This window comes from Aythya ferina, assembly GCF_964211825.1.
Source record: "Aythya ferina genome assembly, chromosome: 23".
Classification (NCBI taxonomy): Eukaryota; Metazoa; Chordata; class Aves; order Anseriformes; family Anatidae; genus Aythya; species Aythya ferina.
In genome coordinates this window covers 6,594,659-6,612,299 of record NC_140321.1, presented here as the reverse complement: position 1 = coordinate 6,612,299, position 17,641 = coordinate 6,594,659, and the positions used below count along the sequence as shown (strand labels likewise).

The window sequence follows — 17,641 nt, the reverse complement described above, 5'->3', positions numbered from 1 at the left end:
GGTTCCCACGGCGCATCCCGGGGTCGCCGCATCCCGGGGTCGCCGCATCCCGGCCAGGACCCGGCGGAGCGGAGCTGGGGGAGGGGGGGGGAGAAAAAGGGGAGGGGGCCGTTCCCGGGGCCGGCACCGACGGGAGGCGGCCGGGGGCGGCGGTGCCAGCTCGAGCCCTGCCCAGCTCCGGCTCCGGTTGGTGCCGTCGGACCCGGGGGGCGCGGCCACGGAGGGGCCGGTGCCGGTAAAGCGGCGGAGCGGCAGAAGGGGGGGGTCACCCCGCAGGATGGAGGGCCACCTGGCGCGGTGCAAGATCGTGGTGGTGGGGGACACGCAGTGCGGCAAGACGGCGCTGCTGCACGTCTTCGCCAAGGATTGCTACCCCGAGGTGCGGCGGGGAGGTGGTGGGGATGTTTGGGGGGGGGGGGGACACGGCCGGGGCTCGGCTCGGCTCGGCTCATCGTCCCTTCTCCTCCTCCTCCTCCTCCTCCTTCCCCCCCCCTTTAGAGCTACGTGCCCACCGTTTTCGAGAACTACACGGCCAGCTTCGAGATCGACAAGCAGCGCACCGAGCTCAACATGTGGGACACCTCAGGTGGGCTGCCCCCCCCCCCGGGGAAAGGGGTCTCCAGTTGGGGGTGATGCTGCCCGGTCCTTGCTTGGGGTTTTTTGGGGGTCCTCTGTTCCCTCTGCTCCGTGCTGGTGTAGCCTTTTCCTCCCCCTCCTCCCCCCCCCCCCGGGATGTTTCGGGGTTGGATTCGCATCCGTGCATCCCCGGCAGCGGTTGTGTAGGGCCACCGGTGAGCAGCAGCGAAACCAGTTTTGGGGTGGGAAGGAATGGGGAAGCCAAGCGAGGTGCAGCCGAGAGGGGAGACCTCGCCTCGGAGAGGAATGTGCTGCGGGAACGCGCCGGCCTTTCATCACTCTGCTCCCCAACAGAGCTTCTGGGCTGCTTTTGTTTTTTTTCTCCTCTTGTTTTGGCTTCGCCTCTTCGTCTGCATCCGCAGCTGCGATGCCGTGGGGAGCCCTAGGCATGGCTGCCCCGGCCCTCCGAGACCCTTCCCAAACTTCACGCTGCGTTTCTGGGGAGGCGTGAACTGCTTGGTGCAGAGCTAATAAAAATATTGGCCTTTTAATTTACCTCTGGCAACCTCCTCGGAGTGCTGTGTACACACGGCACGGCTCGGTGCTGGGCTCTGCCAGCGTGCATACATCGCAGGCTTGCTGATGCTCTTTCCCCATAATTTGTGGAGTCTTCATAACAAATGAAGTCTTCTCGGTGCTCAAGAGCAACAGTAAATTAAAGCATGACCTCTGACTTTTCTATGCTCGTGTACGCTCAAATTCCTCGCTATAATTTTGCACCCGTCAAATTACAGCTGTAGGATCAGCAGAGGTCTACCTAGAGCAGTGGCTTTGCTGAGGCTTGGACTAGCTCTATCATGTAAAACGTGTTTGAGTCAGCTCTGGAGGCTTCCTGACCTGGGAGCCCTCACTTTTGCTGCTTTTATGCCCCGAGACAAAAAGGGATCTTTTGCTTTGCCTGCTGTGCTGCGAGCCCTGGCGATGCTGCCTCTCGGGGTGCTGGAGCAGGGGATGAGCCTCGGCTCCCGGAGCTTGGCAGGGTGCTGTGAGTGGAGCTCAGGATGGTGGCTGCGTGGTCGTTGCCTGCTGGATGGATCCTGCTGGGCTGGCGTGTCTGCGTGAAGCCCCTCAGGTGCGGTACCCGCGATGCTGCCCTGCTCTGACCCCGAGCACCCGAATCCCGACACAGCGGGAGTCACCGGGGTGCATCTGGGCACAACCCCGGGGCTGGGACATCCCAGGGGGGGTCCAACCTGGGGGCTTCTGCGGCTGCTGGGAAGGGGCTGGGTGGGGAATCTTTGTTCATTGCTGGGCCGCTCTGCTCCGAGTGCCTGCATTTCACGTGAGGAACTTCACCTTTGGAGAGTGCGGAAGCACGCTTGAGGCATTGTGTGTTTTTTAGGAATTCTCTGGAATATTTGGCTTTGATCTTACAAGTCTTAAAAGAAAAGGACATGATACATTGGCTTTAAAGCTGTGTATATGCGTCTGATGCTGCTGTGCATTCATTTTTACCGTTTTCAACAAAAGATATGAGTTTGTCTAGTGTTGATCTCTATAGCCAAGAGGACATGGACTTTGATTCTTTCTCCCTTCCCCTTATGTAAAACGTAAGCCCTTTTTAACAGCTTTGCTGTGGATAGAGCTCAGTAGTTAGTTTTCCAGATCAATTCCCTTCTTTTGCAGCTCTAATTTTGAAATACACAGGAGCGGGTTCCTCAATAAACAGTCCTGCAAAGCAGCGCACGACAATTTCCTCCAGTAATCAAACTGACGTTTTTAGCTGCAGACTGCAGTCTGCTGCTGAATTTCCACCCTTCGGAGACGCTTGTAAACCGCAGCTTTTTGGTAAAAGAAGTTTTTGTGCAACGGAAAATTGAACCAGCTGAGCCGAAGGGATTCTGCGTGGCTTAATTGCCCTCCTCGTGCAGGATGACAGGCGCTGGGGTGCGCTTTCCCTTGTCTCCGTGCTACCTGCTGTCTCTTTTTAGCAGCTTCGCAGCCAGGGGCTCATTGTTTGTGCTAAATTCCACCCCAGCGGGAGCGGGAAGGGAGGCGCTGGGAATCTGCTCCCCTCCTTCTGTCAGGATCAGCCTTTACATCTTAAACACTCGCCACCTCTTAGATAAGTAATTGGAGCTGCAGGTCTCCAGGAATCAGCAGGCAGATCTGGGGACGGGGGAGCTGAGTGTTGATTCCTTCCCTCTGCAGCCTCGGTGGCAGCGGTTAGCGGCTCTGGAAGCTGCACGGGGTGAGCTGAGCATCACCCAGGCATGGGGGTGAGGGCAGGAGCCCTGGAAAACTGCCGTGCTGCAGCGCTCCCAGCCCGCCTGGCTGCTCCCGGGTCCTCTCGGTACTCCCCACAAACTGGGATGTTGTCTCCTCCTGGGATGTGTAGCACTGGCTGGTGTTGGGAAATGCCGCCTTTCAGCCTGAATTTGCCCCTCCTGTGATGTTAGCAGATGGCAGGCGGGCTGGAAACCTAATTAGAGAAACATTGCCACTGGGAGGGTAGGAGTGATGGGGAACCAAATGGCTCCCACATTGTACTGGGACCCTGGATTTCCTCGAAGTGTCTTGTGACCATTTGCCCATTGATTAGTTTTTCCAAGGCTGGAGGGTGACTGTGGAGACTTCCCAGCACTGGGACTCCTCCTGGATAAGGGTGCCCTGCTCAGAGAGGGCAAGTGCAGGCTCTCCGTGCCCACTGAAGTGCCTTGTGTCCAGGTGTCTGTCGGGGAGAAAAGTGAGGCAAGCATGAGCCTGACCCTTCAGCATTCCCCTGCAGGTGCTGCTTGCGCTTTGGATTTCTCCCTCTTGAAGTCAGTCTCACCTCCAGGCCCAGTGTGAGAACACAGTTCCTCCAAGTGCCATTTTCCAGTGCACTGGGGATGTCCCATTCCTCCCTTCCCCCTGAAAGCCTGTTCTCCCTGCCATTTCCTAAAGCCTCTGTTAAAAAGCAATTTGACATCTCGGTGTGCAAGAGCGGGGTGTGGAGGAGACAGAGTTCGGGCTCTGACGGGCTCCTCTCATCAGCCATGTGGAGGACATGGTGCTTCGCCACCCTGCATGTCCCCATTCTGGCAAATTCTTTTCTGTTGACCCAACGGCGCTTGCCAGAGAAACAACTTCTCTGCACGGCTCATGGAGGTGTGGGGAAGCACCAGTCCGACCAGATGCCTGCTGGCTGGGGAGCGCTGCTCCCAGGGGGCCGGGTGCCTGCTGAATGCTGGGTGCCCCTGCGAGGTGCGGGCTGGGCAGGCTTCTGAGCAATGCACCAACTAATTCCCCATGTGAGCAGCACCTTTTGCTGGTTCACCTTTATTTATTTTTTTCCCTGGTGCGCTTTTTGCTGATGCACCGTTATTTATTTTTCAGCATGGTGCACCTTTTGCTGGTGCAGGACCTGGTGCGGAGGAGAGGTGTCTGTGCCAGTGGCTTACGGGGCTGGTGCTGTGTGTGTGTGCTTATTGCCATCTTCCAAAGCTGCTGGAGAGGACTTTTCTCCCCTCTGAGCACTGCCATTCACCTCGACCTGCCCTGGTTCAGCAGTGCCTCTCTCTGCCCACTCCGTGCTGCAGCTCACGGCGGGGGACTCGCACGGCTGCCAGGCTTTTGCTGGGACTTGTGTCTCTTAAGCAGATGCGCTTTCAAGACAAGAATAACACTGGGAGTCGCTAATCCCTCCCCGCCTCCCTCTTTGCCTGAGCTCAGCAAACAGTCTGCCTTGGTAGGGCTGTGTGGGAACCGCCAGGCTCCGATAACAGCCCCTTCGTTAGGGGAACTACCCAGGAATGTTGATGAGATTAGAGATCTGAAAGGGGCTGACTTTAGCAATGGCATCTCCATGGATGCTGGGACCGGATTCCCAGCGCGCGGCTCCGGGATTGCCATGGCTGCCTCTTCCCAAGAGCAAGAGCAAGCTCAGCCTTGGGAAGAGTTCAATGCCACGGGCACTCTGAGGCAGAGAAAAATGTGGAGCTGCCCTTTCCCTACCAAAATAGCTCCTCCCATGCTCCCCGTTGAGGCTGGGAGCCTCAAACCGGCATACTTGTCTTCTGCCTCAGCACAAAGACATAGTTAAGCCTAAAAATATGTGCAGCTGGGTCACATTCTCAGGCAGGTCAGGAACCAGTCGGACAGAAGTTGAAAGAGTTGCAGCAGAAACAGCAGCAGAAATGCTTACGCCGGAGTGGGTGGAGGCTGGAGCTGAGGAGATGTGACATGATGGGACAGGACAGGACAGGACAAGACACGAGAGTCCCTGGGGGACTGTCGGGCCGGGCTGGGCATGGTGCGGGTGCTGCATGGCACAGAGATGAAGGCTGCTGCTCCTGTGCCTCCCTGCAGCGAGGCAGCATCCATCCCTTGTCCCCCAGACCTTTTTGGGGTCCTGGGGGGATCCTGGGGCTGTTTTAACACCCATCAAGCAGCAGCTCCTTAGCCAGGTGGTCACATAAACCAATTTGCAGAAGATCCCCGGAGGAGGGACTCTTGCCCTGTCCTTGGCACGTGGTGGCTCGCCTTTCCGATAGCTGTCACCCACTTGGCACCCAGGTGCCCCTCACGGTGCCTCGGGAAGGCTGCTAGGGACACTTGGTGGCGGGGACAGCACCAGAGGAGCCGGTCGGTGCTGTGCCCCCGGCCCTGTACTTGCGGTGGGGACCTGGGCGCAGCTTTCCTCCTGCCCCAGATCCCAAAGATAAGATCAGCACCCGATTAAACGTCACGCGTGTACAGGCCCAGCCTTCCCTGTGGGGAGAAACCTTATCTGGCAGACGAGCAGCCGGGGAGGGATCTGCTGCTTGTGCACAGCAAACTGGAAATGTGCAGCATTGCATAAAGATAATTGTGCTCGCTCAACCCTCGGCTGCGTTCCCCAAAGCACGTGGTGGCTGGGCTGTGGGAATCGGTTGCCACTCCTAGTCCTTGTTGTATCCTGTAGAAGGGGTTCCAGGCAGCCTGTGGCAATGCCAGCCGCCCTTGTGACGTGATGAAAGGGCCAAGAAGGAACTTCTGGTTCCCGTTTGCCTCTCGTGTCGGCTGCTGGTTCCCAGTGTCATCCCCAGCAGCCTTGTGTGGAGCCAGGGCCGGGCACTGGGGCTGTGCTCCCATCCCAGGACGTGGTGGTGCTGCCTTGGAGAGGCCACCGGGGACTTCAACAGGGAGCCTCCACCGCTGCCTCCAGATCACCAGTGTGAGGGTCTGCAGAGGGGCCCAGAAATGTCACCTCAGCCCCTCCAAACACCCTTCCCTTCATCCTGACCACATCCATCCTGAAGAAACGCCAGCTGGGCTGCTTAGCAATCTGCTGTTGTTGTTTTTTTTTGTGTGTGTGTGCATCACAAGAGCGAGGTGCAGAGGTTAATTGTCCAAGCTGGTTAGCTGCTGTTGCAGTCATGCACTTTCCAGACGATTGCTTGCTCCATGTCATGGAACCATTTCCTCCTCTCCTGGACTTAAGAGGTTTGCAGTTGTGTTGCACAAGCAAAGAAACATCGCGGCGCAGCCATCAGGAAAGCTTCCATCAGAGTCCTGGGGTGATGGCCGTGCTGTCTGATCCGTGTCCCTCAGAGATCTGTGCTGTGGGGCTCCCTCTGCTGCTTTTTGTCCCCCTCCAGCTTGGGTGGGATGCTCCACGTCCCCTTTTAGCCACCTCCCCTCTGGCAGGCAGGGCTTCATTCCTCTGGCAAAGGGTAAATCCTTTCTGAACCCTTGCCCGTGAGGAGGGCAGAGTCCCTCGTTGTGGCACAGCCCGCCCTTGGAGGGGCTTCTGAAGGGGCCGGGCTGCTGAAAGTTCTTTGGAGATGATGGAAATGGCCCCTCCAGGAGAGAAACCACCGCTGGCTTTGCCTTGCTGTGCTGGTGCAGCAACACGAGAGAGCTTGGTGCTGGCCAGGACGCTTCATCAGCCTGGCACATCACAGCCTCTCTGTGCAGGGGGGGCTGGCTTGTGGGTGTTTGACTCTGTTTCACTTGGCCTCGCGCTCCCTTCAGTCTCTAATGTCACTAATTACTTCTGCCTTTGGATCTGTGACCTTGGGTTGTTGGGTCCTGGCTTCGGCCCGCGGTGCTGTCAGCGCCGCCGTTGTGTCTCGGGGTTTGTCAGCAGGGCTTTAATTCCTGCCTCTTCCCCTCATCGCTGGGACGGACTCTACCAAGTACTGCGTTAGTGTCAGAAATGTGGGCTTTGTGTCAGTGGGGTTGGCGATTCCTCTCCTCCTCCTGTGGTCAGGCAGGGGCAGGAACCCTCAGGCAGTGAGCCCTGCTGGCAGGGACCAAACAGGACCAGGCCCCAAAGAGACCCAGCCCCAAAACAGAACCAGGCCCCAAACAGAACCAGTCGCTGGTTTGCTTGCAGGGCACAGGGTCTGGTTTCACCCTGGGAGGATGAAGCTCTTTGAACGCTGCCCTTGCGAAGGCGCCGAGATGTTCAAGGCAGGAGCTGAGCCCGCAGAGCTCATGGGTCTTTAGAAGTGAGTGGTGGTCCTTGAGCAACCCCTTGTTGGAGGGGTCTGGGGGGGGTCTGTACTGGCTGAAGAGGGGGTTTTGGGGTCTGGCTGCCCTGTATAGGATCCGTGTTCTGGCTCGGTCACCTCCTGAAGCTGCATCATCCCAAATGGGTGTCCCGTCCTCCTCCGGAGAGCTCCTGCACAGAGCCCATGACCTGCCTGGTTCCCAGCGGTGCTGGCTGGGCTTTTGTAGGGCCAGGCTGAGCTGAGTGACCATGGAATAACAATTTCTTTCATAGTCTGTCCCCAGGAGGATAAATGGATGGGGCATGACCCTCGGGGCTGTTTAACTGCTGCTCTCAAGAGATCCCTGAGGCTGAATTCCTCTTTTCCCCTCTACTGCAAACTCTGCCATTGTTTCGCTGGGCTTATTTCCCCTTTTGCAGCAATGGGGAAATATTTCTGGGTGACTCCGTGCCCTCTCGTTGCATCTGCAGAGGAAATGGCAGCTCTGAAGCATCCCGGGTGTCTCAGAGAAGCAGCTGGGATTTTTGCAGGCTCACCATGGGGACTGGGCTCTTTCCTTGCCCAGGGTGTCTGGGACAGCTGCCACTTCTGTCTCTCCCATTCACTGTCAGGTTTTCAATCCAGCATTTTTATGCTTTGCCCCCGGGAGGAGACAATAGCTGGGCTGTTCCGTGGGACATGCGCCTTTCTCATGCAGATGCGCTGCCTGCACATGGGGTGGGGAGCCCAGGGATGTCCCCCTCCCCAGTTCAGCCTCCCTGGAGGGGCTGTGCAAGGGGCAGGGGTGAGGGGCACTGCTGCCCACCCTCTGCAGTCCCCATCACGGCTTCCTGCACCCACTGCAGTGGGGTTATTCCTCCCGTGCGAATGGCTCAGACGTACCTCTTTGGTCTTAAAGGTGTGGTATAAATAAAATATGTTATTATTATTAACACCTTCATCATCATCTGCCCTGGCAGAGGAGCGACTAATCATGGAAGCCGTCAAATTCACCAGCACCTTGTGTAATATTAACGTGCCTGGGGGAACTCCCATGGGGAATGCCCATGGGGATGGGTCGGGAGCTGCCCTGGTCCCATCCTGCCCAGCCTGAGGAGGTGGGAAGGGGGCTCGGAGCCATGTCCCTGCGTGCACAGCCCCTGCCTGCGGCAAGCAGTCACCCAGATAAATTTCCCTGCAACACAAGCCACGTGGAGATGTGAATTGCCAGCCAGAAAACCCTGCAGAAGCTGCTGGGTTCCTGGGGATAAAGCTTTGGCTGAACCAGGCTTTGTTTCAGGGACTCCAGAAAGCCAGGCAGGATTTCTGCTTCCTTCTGCAAGGGACATTCTTGGTGCTGCGGGCGGCACAGGGAGCGAGCCCTCTGAGACAAGTGAGATGCTGAAAAATTTGGCCTTGGCAGCGCCCTGGCGTACTCAGCCCGAGCTGCCAGGGGGCTCCTTGCGGGTTTGCTCTCCTGGTTTGCAGCACGCTATTGTGGGGTGGGGGGTGCCCGTGTGGGGAGGCTCATTATCTCCCGGAACAGTTAATAAGGAACAAATGAAGATGAACGCCGGGTTGGTATGGATGAAACAGCAAATTTCAGTCCTCTGCCTGAGAGCAGCGTCCCTGGGTCCCAGCGCCAGGCACTTGGAGGGGCTGCCAGCTGATAAGAAAGAGGAGCTATTCATGGCTGCGCCCGCCCCTGAATTTCAGACAATTATTTTTAAGCTCTTTTTGGTGTCTGGCTCGCTCCAGTTTTCTCTCTTTAATCACGAACAGATGCACATAGGTCCTGTTTTCTTGCAAACCTGGGTGCCAAGTGGGAGAATGACTCATGCAGCACAGGAAGGCTGGATCTGCAGGCACACGAGCCTTGGGTGCCTGTGTGTTCGGAGGTGCCAGACTGCGGGGCTCTAGGGTGTCTTGCTGGAAGAGCTGAAAGGCATTGAGTGCTCGGAATCGATAAAGCCAGACACCTGGAGTTGTGGGAACCGAGGCCTTTGTGTTTGGGTTGTGTTTTTAATTGCTGTGCTTGATGACAAAGTAATAGAGGCAAAAGCTAGAAAAATAATCGACCAAGGAGAATTCCCTGATTCAGCAGAGACATCTCCAAAGAAAGCTGAGGCCGGTGGGATTCTGGAGCTCAGCAGCTTCCCAGCAGTGCTGGACACACTGACCACGCTGAGCATCGGTCTCCTGGGGTGGGGAAGGGCCATGAGCACTGGTGTTTTTCAGCTCTCAGAGCTGGGTTGAGCTACCAGTGATGGTGCTGGGGCCGTTCCTGCACCCCAGAGCTGGGAGCAGCAAGTTAAAGCACAGGGAAGCAATTCTGAGCTCATGAAGCAAACGATGCTCTCGAACCGGGGCAGCTCTTCCCTCCCCTCCTCCTGACAGGGGGGTTTGGGTTTTGTTCCAGCAGCTGCTGGGTGGTGGCCCTGCATGTCCTGGCACTGGTCTGGGGCTCATGGGACAAGTGGGGACCAGAGAGGGGCTGTGCTCCAGGCGCTGCAGGCTCTGCGCCGGCGGAGCCAGTGACGTGCCGAAGGAAGCAGCAGGTTGCTACGATACAGTTTGCCGTAGCAATGTCTGCGCTGAAAGGAGCCAAAACCACCTCTACAAAAGGAGCATTCCTGGGCTGGGAGGGGGGCGGATTTATCTGCAGTGTTTATGTAAAGCGGAGGAGCTGCAGGGAGAGGATGCGCGTGGGAATGCTTCCCTCCCGCCTGGGGCAGGGGCAGAGCCTGGGGCAGATCCCCTGGTGTGCATGGGGAAAGGGCATGGCTCTGATAAAGGGTCTGGCAGTTTTAAGCACGCAGAGCCGTGCTGGATCTCGCATCCCACCCGGCAAATATGCACTGTTAAGGAGACTGCAGGCTCAGTCCAAAGGGGAGCTTGGTGCTGCCTCGGAAAGCAGCCGCTGCTTCGCTGGGCGCGGGGTCACCTCGCCCACAGGATGCCAGTTCTGCCCGTCACGAGCTGAAGCATCCTGAGCCTGAAGCAAGGTTAGAGGTCTCCAGGGCCCCTCCTGCCCTAGCCTGCATCCTCCATCCCTGCGCTGGCTCTCCTGTGCACGGAGAGTGACTTTCCCTCGAGGAAGAGGGCCGGGCTCTGCAGAGGTCACAGCCTGGTTCTGCTGTGCTGGATCCCGCTGCTTCTCTTCCCAGGGACTTTGCAGGGACAAAGAGCCAAGCTGTGGCTTCTCCCGCTGATGGGTGCCAGGGGTGCAGGTGCCCCTGCTGCAGCAGCATGGCAGGGTGCAGCTGGGTGACCCCACAGCTGGGTGTCCCCACAACTGGCTTTGCTGTGAATCCCAAAACACATCAAGTGCTGGGTGCTTGCTCTGTGAGCATCGTAGGGCTGCATGGGCATGGCAGGATGGTGCTGGGGCCGTGCACCGTGGAGATGCCACTGATTGCTCTCCCCAGCATCCTGCTATGAGCTCGGCACAGGGAGGGCGAGCAGCCGGACCCCACAGCAGGGCATCCACCCGTCCTCCTCTGATGCCACCCCTGGAAGATTCCCATCCTCCTGGCGACATCGGCCACCATCACTCATGGTCCTTCAGGTGCTGACCTCCAGCACGGGGCCGTGGGACAAGGACTGGGTGCTGCACCCTGCGCCGGGCTGGGAAGCGCGGGGCCGGATCCTTCCCGTGGGGCTGGGGCAGGAAACGCCTCCGGTGCCCCCAGCCTGCTTCCGAGGAGGCCGATCCAACAAGGAGCCCGGTGTCTCTGCTTCCCCTTTTCATAAATAAGCAGCTGTTTCTCATCCCCGCAGGAAGTTTGAGCCATTGTAAAGCCAAATATAAAACCGAGAGAGTGTTTTTAAGCAGCGATGAGCTGATTGCTCCATTACTGGTTAGTGAGGCATTTACAATCACGCACAGAATGCGCTTCAAATAAAAACATTATGGGACAAAGGCTTTAATGCCTGAAATTCACAGTGAAGGTGCGTGTGTGTGTGTGTGTGTGTGTGCATGGCAGCGCTGTGCAGGATTCAGCCCGGGCTCTCTGCCTGCTCACTGAGAAATCCTGCAGAATACAGAATCATCCCCTCCAATTTACAGCTTGCTCACCACCAAATCCTGGCACATCTTTCATGCACCAAAAAAAAAAAAAAAAAAAAAAAGAAAAAAGAATCTGCCTGATATTTTCCAGCATAAATCCAGCAAAATGCAGGGTGTTTTTTTTTGTTGTTTGTTTGTTTTTTACCTGTCTTAAACTCTCGCAGTCTTTGTGAGCAAGCTCCCCTGTATAAAGACATCGAGAGAGGATAAAAAATAGCAGCAGCCTTCCTCGTGGCCTGCCTTCTCTCAGCTACACCTTCCTGCCGTTCCTACAACAGCAACTGCATGACAAGTGATGGGATCGGTGTGCAAGCGGTGGAGGGAGGCATGTGCTGCTCTACGGCACCACAGCCCTTTCCTTTCCTTTTTCCAAGCTGCCTTTCCTTTCTCTTGCATGCCAGGTGCTCACACGTGCTGATGGCCCTGGTCCTAAGGGACCTGTGGGGAGCACTGGGGCTCCTCTCCTGCCCCGCCGGTGTGAGAAACAAACTTGTGGTTTTGCAATAGAAGCTGTTTTTGCAGTGGAAAACCCCACTAACCTTGCGTATTCAGAAGTGATTTTGCAGGCATGACAGTGGCATCGCAGCGGGGAGTATGTTAAGCAGATAAGGGGAAGGTCCCGCTGTCCCAAAATGAGGAGGATAGCTGAGAAACACAGGATGAGCAGTGCGAAATCGGGAAAAACAAAAATCACGGGTCCTTTAGTCACAAGAGAAGGAAAAAAAAAGGAAAAGGAGAAATTAACGGTTGGTCAAATCAAATTGTAGCTGTGGTATTCAGCCAGTGAGGAAACAGGGGAGAAATCAGGTATCGGGTACTAGGGAATATGAGGTTAGGATAAACTTTTACTGGGTGCTCCTGCTTGCAGGACACCCAGCATTGCAATCACGGATAAAACAGCTTCCCAGAAGGTCCTGTTGGAAGAAAATGACTGCAATTTTTCTCGCACCGGGTAGCGAGCAGCCCGTGGATGGCACTTGCTGCTCACCGCTCTCCTCTCCGCAGGCTCAGCCTACTACGACAACGTGCGGCCCTTGGCGTACCCGGACTCAGACGCGGTGCTCATCTGCTTTGACATCAGCCGCCCCGAGACCCTGGACAGCGTGCTCAAGAAGGTGAGTGCCCGCTGGGTCCGGGCTGCTGGGATGGAGCCCCGGGGTTTTTGCCACCAGGGCAAAAAGCTCCCTTGGCTGGAGTTCTCCTGCGGGTGCTGCATGTGGGCTGTAGTGGAAAGTGAGGGATTTCCCCCTGCAAGGAGCCCCGTGAGCGATGCAGCCCACAGCAGCGGACTTGTGGGGTCTGCCTGCGTGCACACATGAAATATGGGGGCAGGGAGAGATGTAGGGCATCGGTTCTGCTCCTCGTAAAGCCCCCGGGGAGCGGCGTGCATCCCTCGCCACCAGTCCGCGTGCTGGGAGTGGGAAGCGGCCCCTGGTGCCAGCAGGGAGCTCGTTTTGCTGGCTGTCCTCTCAGTTTGGCCTCTGCCCCCTCCAAAAAAAAAGGCAGCAGTCGGTTCCCTGCAGCTCGCCAACGGGAACAATGAGCTGTGGCACTGAACTTTAGCTTGTGCTGAAGCATTGGCCTCCTGCTCAGCTGCTGGCGGGGCTGAGAGGTGGCTCTGGGGACAAGGGGACAAGGGGAAAGGACCCTCGGGGTGGCTCGCCCAAGGCACCCAGCTCGGGGGCAAGCACCTTTCATGGGGCTGGAAGCTTTCACTGCTCGACTTGGGAGCCAGCAGGACGAGAACACAGGCAAATCGCCCGTCCCCTAATGAGATGCAAGCCCACCAGTAATTAGTGGGGCTTGGGCTTTATCGATGGCTCTGCAAACTCCTCGTGCCAGCCTGCTCTGCTCGCTGCAAGGTCTTCCCTGTGCAGCCTCGCAGCTGCTCCCAGCACCGTTAGCAATGCGTTTCTGATATGGTGACTTAAATTAAGCCCTGAATCACAGGGGATTTCTTAAGTGTCTCTGAGCAGATGCCTTGTTTCCTTTGGTGCAGGCTCACAGCCTATGGAGGCGAGGTGAATTCCTAAGGCACCATGAAGTTGAAATGGGTTTTAGCAGCCGTTATCAGGCGAATTAGGAGAGTAACTCTCCCTATTCAAGCCGTGGGCAAACATGCTGGTTCAGCAGGGGAAATTTTTATTATTGTTGCCCTTCTGCTGCCTGGCTCGCCTGTATGGTTGAAGGGAAGGAGCCACCTGAGAGCAAACAGCATCTCCTTTCACACAAAGGCGGTGTTCACAGGGTGGCACCTCTGCTCTGACACGGCCAGGTGGTGCAGCAAACCTTGGCACGGCGTCAGTCTTGTGAAAAGAGGGGTCACGGCTCTGTCCATAGCCTAGGGACCCCGTTACAGACAGCCTGCTGAGAACAGACCCTACAGCTCCATTTCTGCAGGGATTTTCATCCTTCGGGTGAATGAGGGTGTTTGAATTCCTGCTCCAAAGGAACTGCAGCATCCTTTTCATGCAGCTTTTTTAGGGCACGCTGCTGGGGCAGTGGGGACACGTGGCATTCCTGGCAGACAATGTCCCCACCAGGGAAGGGGGCTGTGGGAAAGACTGGAGCCCATCTCCTGGTGGAAAACATATTTTTTTTCTCATTTTGCGGTTGCTTTGGTCTGACATTGCTTGAGTGAAACTTGTCCTTCTTGGCCCTTCCTTTCCCCACCGGGTTCTGGATGCTTGCCTGCGGTTTGGGTTTTCTTCCCCTTCCAATTGCTTGGGGTATTTGCCCAGCGGTCAGGCAGCGTGGCAGGCATTGCTAGCTCCAAGTGACATCTTTAGCTGGTGACAGCCTCTATTTGACATCTGCCTGCTGCTGGAGCTCTAAAAGGTACCGCCAACGTGGAGGAAGTGGATGTTTGCCCTGGCCTTCTCCTTCCCTCGCTTCAATCCTTTATTTCCCTGGCTGGAGCTGTGCTCTGAATGCCTTAATGCCCTTAACATGTGGCTCCCAAGAACAAATAACGAGCGTGCTGTGCAGGCAGCTCCCCACTGAGTGGGACTCAGGAGGTCCCCCAAAGTGACCCACGGAGTCCCAGACCTGTGCACCAGGCCGTGCAGTCATTATTTTTCCATATTCATACCCAGGAGGGGTCTCCAGTGGCTCAGCGCAGGGGACCGCGGCTTGGATGCAGCAGGTTTGCAGCAAGTGAGCATAAAGTTAGCTGAGAGGTGCCCTGATGTGCCCATCCTCGCCTGAGGCACTCATTAAGGTGCCCTGACGAGCTAATTAGCCTCCAAACAGCTGTGACCCCAGGCTGGAAAAGCCGTGCACAGCTCCAGCAAGCAGTGGGGTGGCTACAGAGGGCAGCCCTGGTGAACCCCAGCTGGTGGGACCCCAGGAGCTGTGCAGGGCATCAGAAGGGCTTTGGGAACATCGAGCTGAGCCCCTGCCTTTGTCATCCCAACCTCGGCTCCTCTGCAGGCTGTCAGCACTAAGCGGAGCCTCTGCTACAGCCGAGCACCTTCTCTCTCTTGTCTCCGCTGCAGTGGCAAGGGGAGACTCAGGAGTTCTGCCCCAACGCCAAGATCGTGCTGGTGGGCTGCAAGCTGGACATGAGGACGGACCTGAACACGCTGCGGGAGCTTTCCAAGCAGCGCCTCATCCCCGTCACGCACGAGCAGGTGGGTTTCGGCGGCCACCCGTCTCCACAGGGCTCGGCGGGTGCTGGGGACGTTCCCTGGGGACCTCCTAGGACAAGGAGGCTCAGCACCAAAGGACCTGCTCTGGGTTTTGGGAACTGCTGCGGGGACACGGGTTCTGGAGCTGGGCTTGGCTGTGCCGAGCTGGTGACAGTCCTGGAGAGAGGGCTCCGGGAGGGAGCGGAGGATGCTCCTGGCAGGGTGCTGAGGTCCTTAACCCCCCATTTCTGTTCCTCCCCACCTCTCCGGGCTGTAGGGCAGCGCGCTGGCGCGGCAGATCGGGGCGGTGGCGTACGCCGAGTGCTCCTCCAAGGTGTCAGAGAACAGCGTGCGGGACGTCTTCCACGTGACCACGCTCGCCTCCGTCAACAGGGTGCACAAGAACTTGAAGCGCTCCAACTCCAAGCGGGGACTGAAGCGGGCGTCACAGATGCCCGGCAGGACGGACTTACTGAACGACACGGAGATCAGGAAAGACCGAGCCAAGAGCTGCTCCATCATGTGAAAAACAGGGCTGTAAATAACGTGTGTGTGTTTTGTCCATTTTGTACAGTTAAGCGGCCAAGACCAGGGCACGGCGCTGGCTGCGGGAGCCAGCCTGCCTTTCCGAAGCCTTTCTCGGTCTCTGTAGGGCCGAGCAAAGGTCCCAGCTGCAAACCGGGGTGCGGGAGGCACCCCCCACCATGGAGACCCCTGGGTCGGCTGCCGCTGTGCTGATTGCTTGGGGTAAAGGAACCACTTGGCAGAGGAGCGTTCGGGTGCTGCGAGGTCCGCAGTCGGGTGGAACAGAGCAAAAGGGAGCGATGCTGCATGCGTGCCGCCCTCCCATCCCCACGGCCCAGCCTCCGGGTGATGATACACGGATGGCGTGGGGTGGGGGGGGCTCGGTGGGACCTGGGCTGGAGGCTGGGAGGGGGGAACCGCGGGCAGCAGGGGGATCAGGAGACGGTCCTCTTTCCATCTGCCTTTAGAAGTGGTGTTTGAGCTGGTGTTGCCTGCAGCTGGGCTGGATGGGGAGCCCCCAAGGAAGGTGCAGGGCTGGGGGAGGCTCCTAAATGTGGTGAGGCACCACAGCAGGCCCCCTCCTGCAGAGAATGTAGATAGGCAACCCTGCTCATGGTGCTCTAGATACTTGAACTCCCATCAAACTGCAGCGGCGTGGATCTGGCTGCAGGGTCTGTCCCCGTAGATGCATCCTGAGAATCGTGGTTCCCTTCAGCAAGCAAATGCCGCTCGGGAGCTGGTGGCCCAGCTGCTGCCAGCCTGGATCCTCATCGGGCTGCTCCCTGCCGCGGGCAGGCACGCCACCAGGCCCGTGGCTTCCCCAAAAGCTGACTGCAATAACAGCCCATGTCCTGCTCCCCCGCCCGTTTCCAGCTGCAGATTGTGTTGCATGGTGCCGTGTTTGTCTGCTACAGGTACCCAAAAGGACTGTACGCGTCCCTGCACCCCGGCCCCCGCCATGGCAGTGGGAGGGCAGGTGCCCCCTGCCCCTCCTGTACAGCCTGCTGCTGCCAACACCTCTCATTGCTTCTGCTGCTGCCCTCTCTAAATGCCTTTGATTACAGTGTTAGCCTTGACCTAATGTCACATAGACACTTTATGGAAAAAAAAAACAAAAAACAAAAAAAATCTGCTCCATTGCCAGTTCCAGCTGTGTCAGTGGGCTACAGAAAACAAATAAACATCGTTGGAAAATGCACAGTGCTTGACTCCGTTCGTTTTTAATAGTCAAATAGTTATCCTCTCCAAAAGCCTTCCTGCCTAACTTCTGTTTGTATCCCCATGGCTCTCTCCAGCTCTTGAAATACACTCGTGCACACTTGAGCGGCAAATGCAGAGGCCCTAGCTGCGTGCAGTCATTTGGGAGTGAAAACACCTGCCTTGAACAACCTCTCACTCCATCCTGAATCCTCCGATACCAGGCAGCATTTGCAGCTTGTCTGTGCCCGATGCCCCAGTCTGAGCTGACGGGAGATGCCCCCGTCCTCGCTGTGCCACGAGCTGCAAGTGAAGACGGTTTTTGGCTTAGTATTTTGTCTTCTCTCCCACTCAGGGCTCAGCCTTCAGCTGCACCGCGGAGGCTGTTTGGGAAACTGGAGCGGCTGAGTTACCAGCACGAGAAAAGCCCAAGAGGTGACTGAATGCTCTTGTGCTTGATGCGAGGTGCAAGAAAAAAGAAGGAACGGAGCAAGGTGCTGTGCCAGGAGCAGCCCTCAGCACCACCATTGCTTTCTCTTGCTCTGCAGTGTCCCCAGAGCCTTTATAACCATCATTAGAGACCAAAGCCATGCCCCTGCTCCATCAGAAGGAACTGGTGGCTCACAAGTGTCACCACCAAGTCCTTTACCTGCACACGTTTGTCCTCATCATTCTTGTGTTATAATTGCTGTCTTCCCTCTCTCCATGTAAGCACAACTCTGTTTGGCAAGCACGTCTCCCCTTTCCTATCATCCAGCATCTTTTGGGCTCAGACCGCTTTTGAATTTAATCTGTCCATCTCTACAAATGCAGTTTCTGGTCTGCTGATGGGTTTAAGCTCCTGGTGGTGCTCTATTAACTCACTAGCTCACCCTAAAAGCAAATCTCTGGCAGTGGGCAGCGGTCGTTGAACCCGAGCTGGGAAACTGGGGATGGAAGGAGGGCAGGATGGCAGGACAGAAGGACATCAGGACATCAGGATGGCAGGATGCTCACACCAGCCACTTGCCCTGCCTGTCCTGCTGTTGCCTGGTGGCTCCCCATCTGACCACGGCGCTTTGCCAGTGTCCCTGGGCCACTGGTGGGGAAACCCAGCTCAGCCCTGGTGGCCCTGCCTGATTGTTGCACTGCAGCCACAGCTCTGCTTCACCTGCTGCCGAAGGCAATTTTCTTTCTACGTTGAACTT

General features: G+C 57.1%; 1 protein-coding gene across 1 annotated transcript; it reads left to right on the top strand.

Annotated features, from left to right (window-relative positions):
• Positions 1-235: 235 nt before the first annotated feature.
• On the top strand, positions 236-16,455 carry RND2 (Rho family GTPase 2). The gene is made up of 5 exons (XM_084496484.1): positions 236-379; positions 499-586; positions 12,109-12,218; positions 14,601-14,735; positions 15,010-16,455. Exons 1-5 carry the CDS (start codon positions 278-280, stop codon positions 15,256-15,258), a joined length of 684 nt encoding a protein of 227 aa, XP_084352610.1. The 5' UTR covers positions 236-277; the 3' UTR covers positions 15,259-16,455.
• The last annotated feature ends 1,186 nt before the right edge of the window (positions 16,456-17,641 follow it).

Coding starts and splice junctions, on each gene's coding strand:
- RND2 (XM_084496484.1), top strand. CDS start 278: ATGGAGGGCCACCTGGCGCGGTGCAAGATCGTGGTGGTGGGGGACACG. Junction 587..12,108: donor CAACATGTGGGACACCTCAG/GTGGGCTGCCCC, acceptor TCCTCTCCGCAG/GCTCAGCCTACTACGACAAC. Junction 14,736..15,009: donor TCCCCGTCACGCACGAGCAG/GTGGGTTTCGGC, acceptor TCCGGGCTGTAG/GGCAGCGCGCTGGCGCGGCA.